Source organism: Sander vitreus, chromosome 3 (assembly GCF_031162955.1).
Source record: "Sander vitreus isolate 19-12246 chromosome 3, sanVit1, whole genome shotgun sequence".
NCBI classification, from domain to species: Eukaryota; Metazoa; Chordata; class Actinopteri; order Perciformes; family Percidae; genus Sander; species Sander vitreus.
The window spans coordinates 22,777,911-22,792,521 of NC_135857.1; the positions used below are offsets into that span (position 1 = coordinate 22,777,911).

The window sequence follows — 14,611 nt, forward strand, 5'->3', positions numbered from 1 at the left end:
GGGATTGTTACTGCAGCGTCTAAGCTGGCTGGTTGGCTGGAGGGGGGTGGGTGGTGACGCTGGGGGCGGATGCACCATTTTTCTACTCCAAAATGAGCCCAATGTCACCGTGACAGCGCAACACTCCTCTGAGGGCGACACGGGCCAGGGGGGGAAATGATGGATGAGTCGCCAAGCAGCCTCTCCTGCTTCATCACTGTGTACACACACACACACACACACACACACACACACACACACACACACACACACACACACACACACACACACACACTCAGGGAAATACATACACATAGGATACTCACACGATGACAATGCATACCCTGCAATATGTTAACACAAAAGGTATCTAGGGATACACACATCCAATGCACGCATGCATGCGCACACACACACACACGCACGCACGCACACACACACACACACACACACACACACACACACACACACACACACACATATACACACACACACACACACACACGCTTTGAGTGATTTATTTATGTCCACATGAGTTATAATTAATCACCAGGATATAAACACTCCAGATGCAGATATTTACAGGAGTTATCAGTTACACAACTACACACACACACACACACACACACACACACACACACACACACACACACACACACAAATAGAGCACACGGCACTGGCTTCATTATGACTGCAGCCGAGGCTAATGCCACAGGATCAATGACAGATCCTCTCTCTCTCTCTCTCTCTCTCTCTCTCTCTCCCCTCATTTCTCTGACCCAAAAGCAGCAGCGCGCTGCCATGCAGAGCACCCTGCAGCGTTTATTCCTTCTATGACCGAGCAGTAGCCTCTATAAGGCCCTGGGGTCATCCTTTTGCTAATACTCCACCTCAACATATCCATCCATCCCCCCACATATCCCAAGCCTACCATTCAACTGCACCAGTTATGAGGGTTGGGGGGATTACACGCAGAGGCAATTACTTAAAGTGCTGATTACCTGCAGAAAATTGTTACCAGTAATGCTGCTGGAAGAGTTAATTTATGTCACACTCCTATAAAATCATTCCCATTAAATAGGTTTCATTTTAATCTACAATTCCACAATTTAGATGCCACGGTTGTATTGAGCAATGCAATAACTCTGGAACATCATAAGCATCTGTGATCTGATTACTGCATATTTACAGTAAGTGCAACAGATTACAGATGTCATCTTTTTGGAATCAGATTACTGTAATTCCATTACATCTAATCAAATACTCCTACTCGGCCCTGCTACGCTTACAGAAAGCAGCATCCCTGACTGTAGTCATGCAGATGCAGGTCTACAGTGGCAATTGAAGGAGAAATATGGCCGGCCTCTGGTGAACAAAGGGGGGAATAGCTGAGTGGCCATCCATCACGAACCTGCATCGGAGAGCTGTATGCGCTCCATCCGCTCAGACCCCTCGTCTCATACCGTAAGAGGGAGAGGGGATTGGGAAGAGACAGAACAGTAAGAGAAAGGGCTCATAAACATATTCCCTCAACATGGGGGGAGGGTGGCATTAAAAATCCTCCAACATGAGATAGAAGAACAAATATCTGGCCTCTTCGATTGATGGACTCAGCTTCTGCGCTTGTTGTGTTTTTCCTGCATCACAATACACAGCGGTGTATGGCTATGATTACTTGTAGTCAAGCCACAGCTGGGAGTGGATGGTGGCTACAGTCTAAATATTAGGATTAATGACCATGCTGGTCACTCTAGTGAAACATCATTCATACTGCTACTGCATTCCAATGCCATGTAAGCAAACAAGGGCAATACAGAGAACATTTCGGGTCAGCAAAAAAAAAAATGTCTTTCTGCCCTCCGATCAAGTATAATGCTGTTGACTGCGACAGATGTGATAAATAAACAATAAGTTGGATTACATGAAAACAAAAATCAATATGTAAAGTGAACAATAAAGGCTTTCCAGGCTTTTCAAGCCATTCTGCTAGCCATGCTAATGCATTCAGAAGATAATGTGTGCAATAATACATCAAAATGGTCAACCACCAACGGACAGGGCAGGTTGACTTTCCCTTTCATTAGATCAATTATAGAAGGTGATTATATATGCAGTTGTTTTGGCTGAGAAGATGACAATGGGCAATGGAGAAGTGAGGCAGGGGGGAAATGAAGGAGATGTCAGAATGGGCAGTGTTTGCAAGGAGAGCTTTGCGCTTCAACACAATAACTTTCTTTAATAATCAAAAATGTGCTGGCGCCGTTGCATTGTGATTGATTGAAGGAACCTGCGTGGTACAGTTACCAGACGATAAAACAGTGCTAACTTGCATGTCAATGAAATGGCCTCCCGATGCACTCCGCATTGGGGTGAGTGACAATACTATTGACATCGCCTCCGAAAACCTGCGCCCACGTCTATCTGGCTTCACAAGAGCGCTGTTAGCTTGAGCAAAAGGACAGCATCGGTATAAACCAAAGGTTAGTCATATCATCTGTCCGGGGTTTGTAGCAACAGCATATATTAGATTGCGACTCTAACACATTAATACAACAACACCATGAAGCTTTCATTGTCTTGTACTGCTGCTGAAGTGTGTAATGGTGATGTTTTCTGTGTTATTCAGTACATTTTGCAGTAAAAGAACCCTAACCCTAACCCTGTGGTGTCGAGTGTCAGTAAATTTTAGCCAGCGGTGAACACACATGGTCAGTTGCCGGTGCAGCCCATTGCTAACTGTGCACTTTTCCTGGCGCCCTTGCCACTATGCATCTTTAGTGTCCTGTAACTGTAAACCGTCAGCTCTGTCATCCTCCAATCCTGCCACTTCAGAAGCATCCGTGTCTCACACCGAGCAGAGGTAATCTCTCAGTATTGATCTGGTCACATGGCGAAGGCAAATATGTTAAAGTGGACACTGAAACCTGCACAAGAGGTCTGAAATCTGATGCTAAAATGAGCCATAGTGCTCACTTTTTGACACTGTATACATATATCTGTGTGGCATAAGCCCACCTTTGCCTGCTTACATAAGCGTCTATGAATCTCTTCTGATAAGTCATGGCAGCCACATACTGTAAAAGAAGCTTCAGGAGACAGGCATTGATTTCAAGCAAATCTGTCCCGACATCTCCTCTTTCTGGTTCGGTACACCTTTCCACAGCTAATGAGCAGCCGTCTTCATTCCCTGTCGAGTGAGACGTTCCTTTTTCATGCCTTATGTCAGGAAACACTGGCGATTCATTACCAGGGAGGAGAGATGGAGGAGGGAAAAAAACAGTATGATGGTTAAGCCTGAGCTTTAAGACAGACAACTATGTCCCCTAATCCCTTCTGAGCAGCCGTAAGCCTTCCATTATCGCTCGTTAGAATTGTGCATCCCTTAAACACATTAACTTAGGCCCTAAGGCAGGGCCCTTTTGTAGGACATGGCAGCTGCTCATAGCAGCCAGTTACTAGAATAAGAGAGAAGAAACATGCTAATTGCTGTCATTTCATTTTTTATTTTTTTAATGGATGCGAAGTATCAGCACATTTTTACAGCAATCAACATTATCCTGGATAGCTCTTGAGGCAATTGCAATTCCATGCTATCCCTATCATGTGTCAGAGAGGGAATCTGGCGATGAAATCAGGCATGAACACACATTGACAGCCACTCAATCATGTCACACAATATTGTTTATTCATATCTTGACCCTTTCTTTATCAGCATGCAGGTGAAAAAGAGAGGCATAACCTTGCTTTTCTGGATCAGAGATACATCCTCCACTCCACAGTACACTACAGTAAATCTCCAGCCACAGTGTACACCAGTCTCGACATCACTTGCTAGTCTTTTGAATAGCAAGTGGTCTTTTAGCTGCATAAATAACTCATTACGTAAAAGAAACATGGTAAATACTCAAGTCAACAAGACACGCAGAGGCTAATACATGAAACAGGTATCAGGCAGCACTGACACACATCCACTGTTGAAATATGATTCAGAATATGATATCTTTAATCATTTGATTTCTATAAGTACAATTACTGAGATGTTCTGTGAGTATTCTGAAGCATTAACAATTGAGACCAGGCAGTAAAAGCAATAGTCCACTGCTTTATCCCTAAACAGGCAGCGCAAGCAGTTGTGGCTATGTTACACAGTTGCTTCCCACCATGGCTTCACAATAGCTTACAAATAGAGCCAAACATTTTATTCAATGCTTTTCTTCCATTTCCATTTGCTGCACTTCAGTGCACATGGATAAATACGGCCTGATGCTGCCTGTGATCCCCAGCCGTGCTGAGGGTCGCACTGACAGAGTAGGACCACTACAACAAAGCAGGGCTTGTTATGTATTCTGACTGCAGGACGGCTAAGATGCTTGGTGTTTGCTGAGACAGCAGATGACTTGCCTTGCTCTCTCTGCCCCTTGCTCAACCAAGGCAGGATAGACTTAATTGCCTCATTAGCAAAAGGGCCGGCGAGGAGTAGGCCTCTTCCACATTGTTCAATGTCAAGAGTGCAACCAAAAGGAAAGGTTAATAGAGTAAACAGCATCTCCATCTCCTAAATGGACAACGCATTTTTGTTTTCTAGTATGATGGGTCATTGGCCAAAAGCTTAATTTCACTCCAAAGTGACAGAATTATGCATGTGTTTTTGATCTTATCTCCATATTCTAACCTTTGTTATTCTTAATTTTCATATGGTGTATAACACAGCTTGCTGTTGTTGTGTGGTAACTCCCAAAGCTGGCTTCTTTTAAGCTTGGACCCATCTAAAAAGCAGAGTCATCATGCCAACTTTAATTATTTTAAGAGCTTGAATTAGCAAACTCTGCTATTTCCTCCTCTACAGCGTCTTTGGACCCCAGACAGCAAATCAAGCCAAATGCTAACACTCTTGATTTCCCTCTTGAAGAAAGACACAAAATAAAAATTATGTCTGCTGCTGAGAGAACATGTGAGGTCCAAAAAAGCCTCATGTTTAATAATTTTGAGAGAGCCATAAAACTCAACCCAGCTTTCACTCACTACTGCAGTGTTTGCACACTAAAGAGCACGCCACCCTCATCCGGCAACCATAATACAATTTCATTCAAAGTTTGACAATTTGGACAACAACGCCAAACCATGACAGGCATCCTGAACGCAGTCCTAAGCCTGTGTCTGTAAGTCGGGTCTGACTTACAAGTGTGCACTAAACAGAAATGCAGGAGATTACTAATACAAATGGAGGAAACATGACGTTATCTTCTCTGAATGAGTTGCAGGTTATGATTGGAAAGTTGTCAGTTGTTCATCATTTCGCTAGTCTCTGAGGTACACTCTATTACTGTAGTGATTTCACACGAGCACATGAACACCACTTTTTGTATTTAGTTGCAGTATCAAGCACAAACAAACTCTGTGTTCACTTTATGTCCATGCAAAGCTCATGCTTGCATGTCCACTTTTGGAAAAGCACAATAAAGAGCCTCGGAAGATACAGTGTAAAACTAACATGTAATGGTGGATACTTGTGGATTACACCACCCTTACTGCCTGGTATGTTATGACAGAGGCTACATTAGAAAATGTACTGTACACATCTGCATGGGCAGTATAGCGTAAAGGCTCCATATCATCAACAAGCCAAGTCTAACGAGTTGGAAAAAACAAAGGTGGTGGTGCCATCTGTTCTGAACCACTTTGCCGGGAAAGGGAGAAAAAAGTAGAACGACAAAGGAATAAAAAATAAGCTTTTTTAGCACTGCAAATACATATAAATTGTACTCTGACCACAGCCTAAGCTCCTGAACAAGCGATATCATCTCCCACAGAAACAAACTTCTCAACCTTTCGGCCAGATAGAGGGCTCTACACTCTATAATACTCGGGGAAAGAGCTGTAGTGCAATCAGCGACATTACGTACTTAATTTGTGGACAACCTAGTAATTGATCAATTATATTCAGTTTACAGTGTATTCGCTGTGCTATGAAAGACCAAGTGGCTGGCATTGTGGTTGGATAATTAAACCATCCATCACACAACATCCACTGCAAGAGAACAGGACTGGCAACCCAAGACTGGGCCTAAGTTATTGCATTTTACAGTTCCTTGTGAAAGGCATTTACATTAGGTAAGGTTTTGATGACCAAGGATTTCATCCCTATAAATAATCAATCAGCAGAATTGCATATCTTACACAGCTTTAAAGGTCATTCCCAAAGATTTGTTACAGTCAATAAATAGATTAAGCCTGCTATTTAAAGTTAGTGAATGATCAATTTTTTTAGTCTCCAACCAAAATAAAAAATCCTTTTCTTTCTCACTCTCAGTATAGATCTAAATTGGGCAGATGGCTGAGTCCTGACTTCAGTTATCAAGCACCACGAGTGGAGGGGATCCTCCAGATGGTGTTCAGGTCTTGTGCAGGTGACCACTTTGTCTTTCACCACTCTAATCAATGGCCACCGAATTCCCTCCCTTCCAAACACCATCCATCTTTAAGTCTTTCCAGGCTGCTCGGTGACGACCAAAAGCGGCTCAAGATAAATGTTTAAAGGGCAGAAGGGCCTCTAATGATTAAAGCTACTAATGCTTTAGGGAAGGCTGGCAAGCAAAAGAGGAAATGGAGTGAGAAAATGTAGCACGCAGGTTCAAAACACCTAATGGAGTGCCCTGCTTGCTGAACTAATAAACTGCTTCAAATTGAAAGGAACAGCAGGCGTCTAAATAGAGCGACTTTTGCTGCGTTCATTCAGTCAGCTCACAATTAGAAAAGCGGAAGAGGAGGAGAAAAAAACCTTGCCTAGGATGCCATTGTTTGGGGCAGAGCAAGTTGCTTTTATTCATCATGCAATCGATTCTAAGGATTAAATTGCAGCTGAGTGGCATGTAGAGTGGAAGAAAAGTCTATGTTATGTGCATCGACACCATACTGGAATACATATAATAAATGATTTCTGTCTGCATGAAAAATCCTTTGTTTTATGCTACAATTGATGGGGAGGACACCCTGTGGTCGCAGTCTGGCTGTGAGCTGTATTCTCTTGCTGATTCTCATCTCAGCAGCATGATGCTGTTTGAATGTCCAAGTTGATATTTGGGCATGATAATCAATAATCACAGTGTGAGTTGAGGCACCACACAGGTTGGGGTCTGACAGGTGCCCCCCATGAGCAATTAAAGTGCTAAACAACCAGTAAAAAAATGATAAATTATTGGCAGACAGTTTACTGGGGTTTTGACACTATTTCACTCACTGAAAAATGTTAGTCCAGCAGTAAAAACATCAAACTGTTCAATCAAGGTCTCATGAGTTAAGAGAATTAATTCATATAATCTAGTTGTGCAATAAGCCTGATCAGGCTCTGTAAACCTTTCTTAACAGGCTTCCAGGTGACAGAGGAAAGAGACACACAGGCATGACTGCTACTGTAACACAACCAATGTCACCCCTGTGCTGCTCATTGGGTTTAAATTTTTTATCAAGAGTTTGCTTTTTCTTCCTTTGTGTCATTGATGTAAGCGCTATGCTAAGCTGCTTGAAAGTGAAAGACACCTCAGCAATAGGGATGTTGGTTTTTTGAGCTGTTTATTTTCCCGCACAGTTGGATCATGCAGCTGCACAGAAAACAGATATATACCTGGTTTCAGAGACAGAGAACATAGATCAAAAGCATGTTCTGCTTCGAGAAGACAGTTTTTACTAAGGCAGAAAGCACTTGAAAGCACCCCAACAGGGCTGGCAGAGCTCTGAGATGATAGCATAAAACAAATAACAAATCATTTCAAATGGTATTTTCGTAAAATGTATGAATTTTGATCACCTTTGCTCTTGCAGCCGAAGAGCACTAGGTTGGGGATAGATGGAATCCTATTTCCAGCAATGTCAATAGCTGCGAAGAATTAATATCAGACCAGACCTTTATTGTGGTGAATCAATGGGAGACAAATCCATGCTTCACCTCGCCAACAGCATCAGCGGTCACTCTTTGATCTCCTCAATGCTTACATGAAACAATCATAGACCTTGATTCAAATATTTATGCACACAGGCAGCAAATCACTTCACATTTTCTAAGAAAATAGAAAGCTGTAATTGCACTTGCTCCATTGACTTTCAAACTGCAAATAAGGCAGAAATCCTCCCTTTGGAGGAAATGCCATGGCAGTAGAGATTTCATGGAACTAGGGGCCAATGCAACGTTTCAGTGCCATGACTACCCAAGGGTTTAAAGGGCTACCTAGTTTTAGTTTGAGCATCTGATCTTAATTTACCTGCTTTTCGATGTTTCTGCTTTTTGCATTATTTATTATTAGTTATAATGAATTGGGGCTCCAAGTTTACACATTCCTGATGCCATAACGCAGTGCCAAAACTATTAACTATTCAGTTAACCATGTTGTTAACATGGTTAACTGCTTAGGTCAGTCTGTGAGAGATCCAGGGGCAGTGGGATAAAAGATAAAGTATCTTTTTATTCCTCATGTCGATCTAATCTTCCTGGCCTAATGTATAAAACAGCAGGTAGTTCTTATATGTATGTGTGTTAGTTTATCTGCAAAAAATGTTAGTCTTTAATTGTTTTTGTACAGCAGTATACTAGTGTACTGTAATGTCCTGTGTATACTGTGCATGTGGCCCAAGTGAATGTGAATGTGAGCCTCTCCTGAACATCTGTCAAAGATTAGCAGTAAAGTGAAATAGGCAGTTCCTGTTCATACGATCCAAAATAATCTGGAAGTGATTTTTCCAGTGAAGGATGAAAAGGGGGAGGGTTTATAGGTCAGAAACACTACACAAACCCAGCTCGGTCTAGGCATATGTCTTGTGTTTTACAAGATGCAAGTGCCAAAAGACCCATGCTTGGACAGCTTGGATATTATGGGTGTGGCACAAAAACACCAGGAGAAAGATAAAGAAACGGTCAAACAAAGAAATATTGTAGAGATGTAAGCAGAGGAATTCAAGAAAGACTACGTTCATTCCACCAGTGCAACCTTGATTTTTTTTTTTAATCCTTGGATGTCATTGGCTGCTATAAAAATCAACCTGCCTAGACCCTCAAGTAGAAGGAATAAATACACTTACAGTACAAAGAAGGTACACTTTCACTACAAACACGCTTGTTTGAAGCATAGCATCCAGCTTGCTACGACAGAATAGAAAGACTAAAAGCACCAAAATCAATGAAAACATGAAGAATCCCTCAGGTACAAAAAGAGGACGGTTTGTTATTCAGGGAAGCACGCTGTCATTCAAAGGCCGTACACATCAGGGGGAAAGTGCTTGGAAGGCAAATCAGTGTTTGTTAATGATATGGGTCAATTGTTTTGAGGACGGCAGGACCTCTGCACTTATCTGTAGGCCTCTTCAATCACCCTTAGTCAAGGTTTTGTATTCAGGAGCGCTCTGTCCTTGCTGAGCCATTCCAATTTGCCACTCTGGCTTTGAGTAATAAAATCCTCTCTTGACGGAAATCTGTTTACACTTTGTTCTGCATGTCAAAACGCTGACATTGTACGTGGAAGGGAAGTCATTTAACTATCTGAGCAATGCACTGCAAGCTATTTGCTATTTTCCCCTCCACAGCTGCATCTTTACTGCACTGTACAGAGCTTAAATGTAACATATACTGGATACTGATCCCTGGGTACATATATGTATTGTGATGCTTTGCATTGTCCCTTTGCCCAGTCCGTGTGTGAACATGTGCTGAATGTGTTGAATTTGTCTGCATCACCTTCATCAAATAAACTCCTACAAATTAATTCAACCAGCCAATTAAAGTAATTTAAAGGTCTACGCTTCTACAATGTGAGATGAAGGTTAACTTGATGTGCAAGGCTCCACACCTAACTGACAAATCCTCTAAACATCGTGCCCATTCGAGTCCCACAAAAGCAGATCTGCCAAATTCATCACATGCTCTCGAAAATCAAACATGTTCAAGGCTGAGAATGTATAGGGGATGCCACATGTTAACGCTGAAGAATAATGCGCATCAAAAGAAGATCAAAACGAGGACTTAATGTATGGTAACTAGACGTCAAGATATCGAAATGTCTCTGGGTTTATAAGAATGTCAGAAGTCTGTGGCTGTGTGTGTGTGTGGGAGTGTGATTCAGGCGCAAACACATCAAGATGTCACTTCATAACCTCTGGCTCAGGAGGCTCCTGTCATCTTCACATTTCAGAGATCCTCTGCCTACCCCAGCAGACATGCTAAATATAGAATGGGGACAGAATTTCTGTTTGGAGCCACTGCTCTCTTTATCTACATCTAACACTAGCAGGCGTGCACAGGCACTGCCATCTTCTCATTGTTCTACACATGTATGCATGCATGTAGACACACAAGCATCAACACGCACACTGATGTTAAGACCCTACTGCATTCCCAATGATCACTCACATTGCATTGTCTTATAGACTGAACATAAGACTCCACCAAGCGAGGGTACAGAGGGTTTGTATCTCACACAAAAGCTGCTCATTCTTTCCAATTACATTTCTGTCAAGTGACTTACACTGTGTTATTACTTATTGGACAGTCGTTTTCAAATTCCATCATTCAGAATAATTTAATCCTGGCACAAGGACAGACAGGCAATCCATCATTAGTCTCCTTTACCTGGCTGAATCTACCACACTGATATTCAGTTACTCTATTTGACCTTCTTACTTAGTGTCGGCAGAGTCACAGAAGGGAGCTATACGGAACTCTCTGTGGCAATTAATTGTGCTACTTATCTGTAATGTGAACAGTGGATATTACATCTCCAACACATACACGATATCTCAGGACTTGTGAGGCCACAGCCAAATAAAAAGGAAATGAGCCCCTATTAATGACTATTGACTCTTTTATAATAAAACAGCCACTTCCTCTCTTTACTTGGCCTCAGTGTTGATCTTGAATTAATACAGGCAATAACTTCAGGAAAATGCCCTTCAGTGTGGTGCAGGAGAACCGCCTAGCTTGAAAAGCTACATATCTCCCTGGTCAGGGAAAAATGCTCTTTTGGCTGACTGGCAGATATTATGTTCTCGCATGAGAGACACATGACCCAGGTTGCTGTACTGTACATTCACCCTAACAATATCATTTTCCGCAGCACAAATTGTTTTATATAGTCATATCTTGTGACATGACAGAGGAAGGAGGAAAATGCCTCACCATGGCAACAACAAGTCATTTAATACTCTTAGCTACAGGCTGATGGTTATTTTAAGAAAAGTGCATTATTATTTTTTATTAGGGAACAAATTACCGTTGTATAATTTTACCTCTGCATTGCTGGTTCAGCTGTGCCAGCTAAGAATTGCTTGTGTTTTTCATCATCATCATCATCATCATCATCATCATCATCATCATCATCAGTAATAGAAAACTGCTATTTAGGTAATCAAATAATTATCTAATACAACCAGGCTGATAACTGAAACCATAACTGTTTGTATGCAGTGTCCACTGCCGAGTCAGTTCTTTAGTTGAAGCGCAGGATCAGTAGCCATCACCACTGAGCACATACTGTGGATTCACTGGATGACCAATGTAAGCCTTATCAGCATGTATGCAGGTCCACACAAAAGATCTCCATCCTTCAATTTTATTCACCGCTTATCTTATTCAGGGTCACAGGGGGACTGGGGCTTTTCCCAGAATGCATTGGGTAAGGAGCAGGATACTCTCCTGAGAGGTCACCGCAATATGTAAGAAACTGAATAATGGGAGCCGGAGATAACAAACTCTTTAGGCATTTACAAATCTACAGCACAATCCAGAGCCAGCATGAGCAAATAACACCAGCTGTATGTCTAAACTAATGGAATAAAAAATGAAACACGAATGATTCTTTTGATTTCTCGCCAGACTGCAACAACACGAACAGCAAGCTTCACGCAGACTAGAGCACGACTTTTGGACTCAAACCAAAGCTCGCGGGTGCATTATTCCTCACACAGCCACTTTAAACCACGCTTACTCTAACTCAGAGGTTTCCAAACTTTTTCTTTCCAAATACTTCTATTCATAGTCACTTCAGACTGTAAACGTCCCTTTGGAAAATGCTGGTTTATCCCCAGTTACACCCAGTTGGGGAAATTTCACTGCAGATGATGAGACAGCAGTAAGGAGTGTGAAACCTCATACTGGAAGTCATTTACACACTGTCTCACAGTAACTTCCAGTCAGTGAAGTCGCAGTGAAATTAAACAATCCCTCATTTAGCTCTGAACGTGGAAAGGCCCTCAGTACAATACTGTAATATAGTAGTAATAAGAGCTGTATATTGGTATTAGTATCAGCAGTAGTGATGATAACATAATAGTCAAAAACTGACAAAGGAAGCTTCATTTTCAATTAACCTTTTCAAGTTCTGTTTCAAACTAAACAACAAATTATGTAGCCCCACAAGTTTGAACATTTTTTTTTTTATTCTCAAAATGATGTTCAGGACACTTAAAATTGGGCTAAACAGTAAGAAAGAGCTTGTGGAAAATGTATACCCTGCAGGGTCTTAGTGGTTGCTGTATGTGTTATGTTTGGATTTTTTATTTGTTTTTACTTTTGACCAAAAAATGTAAAAAAGGCGTTTTGCTCATCTGCAGCAGGTCTGTTTTTGAAGAATGAGTGTCAAGCAATGCACTTAAAGGGTCAATAGAAATAAATCTGGATAGCAGGGAGGGGTCAGGTGAACTTTTATCCCCTTTACATTTTCTCTCTTTTCAGAACTCCCCCAAGTAGAGCAGCTTGTGGTTTGGAAATCAATGTTGCTTGTGTGTTTCCATTTTTCAGATACACGTGAATATAAATAGCAATTTCTTAACATATGCGCATTATAAAGTGCGAGGGTGACTATATATTCTGACATCATTCTAAATCGAAGACGGAAACATTTGCCAGATGTGTTGTTAAGGACGCGTTTAACAATAAAAATGTATATTATAAAAAATAAAAATAAATCATTGTAAATATAATAACGACATACATCAGTGTCCACATCGTCAATGAGAAATGTCAGACGAACACGGTCCAGTGCTTTTTAAACGAATGACTTCTCTTTTAAAGGAATGGGAAGTGACTTACCCAGAAACAAAGAGCGAAATATTGCAGACATCACGGCTGGAAATCCCATATGCAAACGGAGCTGGAAACAATGCGCTCAGACTGCCTTCACATTCATCGGGCTGACCTAAGTGCGGGCAGAACGAAGCAGCGCCATCAGCGAATAGAGGAGCGAAATCAGAGATAGCCTAAATAAATCTTCATTGAGCAAATGAGTCCAAGGACATCATATGTTGCACACGCCCGAAATATCTAAGCCTCCCAAGAAGAAGAAGAAGAAGAAACGTGGCTCTTTCTCTTCATCGTCATTTTCATCGCAGGCTACTTGGCGTCAAATCAAAGTTCCCTGGCTGTCTGGCTCTGGCGTGGGACGTGTTGTCTTAGTGTCCCCTCTGTCTCCTCCTCAACAGTCTCTCCTCCTTTCCTCCTCCGCTGCACAAAATGCCAGAGAGGAGGAGGAGGAGGGCGAATAGGTGGATGATGAGGGGATGCTGAAGGATGGAGACCTCTAGAGTCTGAAGTTCTCTTACACAGCCAGAGCATCCTGCAAAAAAACACTAAAGGCTTGTTGAGAGGATGTCCTCTTGTTAAGTGTTGCACGCACGAGCGAGCTGATTTCTCTGATATGAATGGAATTAATGTTGCCTGTAATGAAAATCTTGGTATACTGTTATTAGCAAATACTAGTCCTATACATAGAACTGCATAAGGTTTGTAGTGAGTCTTTGGGACTATTCCATCTTAGACTTCGCCATATAACTATATTACTGTATAATATTATTATAGGGAGAGTGTTATCTTAAGGTATTTTGCAATCTAATGTAGTATCACTATGACATTGCTAGTAATTTAACATGGTTTAACATTGCTCTTTGTACTTTCTAGGGCTAAAATCACGAGTCGGGTATTTGATTTGATGGACAGAAAAGTAACTATTTTGATAATCGATCAATCGTTTAAATCATCAATCAAGATTGGATGCTTCTTTGCCTTGTGTGATCCTGAAGTGAATATCTTTGAGTTTTCGATTGTTGGTGGGACAAAATAAGCAATTTGATGACACTTGGGCTCAGTGAATATGTGATTTTGTCATTTTTAACCGATTAATCAAGAAAATAATTGGCAGATTATTTGTTAATCAATATATCTGACAGTTAACAGACCCAGCAATTTTGTGTTTTTGTTTTGTTAAAAATTCAATACTAATATATAGTATTAAGCATTACAGTCATTTATTTTTTTGTTTAATATTTAAGGGTCAGGCTAACCTGGTATGATCAAAAAACTGGAAAAAGAGCCTGTTTAAAATTCAAAAGCATGATGGATTTTCTGGGCTATATATATATATATTTTGCAGGCTGTGATGACGAATGCTTGTGATCAAAGGCATGTTAAACATCTGTTTTGAACCAGAAGGCATATTTTTGCTCGCTTACCATCCTTTATTTGTACACCAGCTTCTCAATTTTAGGATTACTCTATCAATCTTTTCAAAACTGCCACACACTATTTATCATATCACTGGCTTTGGGTAAGATATTTTACAAGAGCAGCATGGTCTGGTCTAACTTAGGTAAACAAACA

At 41.2% G+C, this 14,611-nt stretch overlaps 1 protein-coding gene across 1 annotated transcript in view; it reads right to left on the reverse strand.

Annotated features, from left to right (window-relative positions):
• Positions 1 to 13,481, reverse strand: part of clmpb (CXADR like membrane protein b) — a 63,800-nt gene extending 50,319 nt beyond the window's left edge. Inside the window, exon 1 of the mRNA XM_078246565.1 lies at positions 13,049 to 13,481. Coding sequence (XP_078102691.1) covers positions 13,049 to 13,097 — 49 coding nt within the window. The 5' untranslated portion in view covers positions 13,098 to 13,481. The remainder of the gene's footprint in view (positions 1 to 13,048) is intronic.
• Positions 13,482 to 14,611: the final 1,130 nt, after the last annotated feature.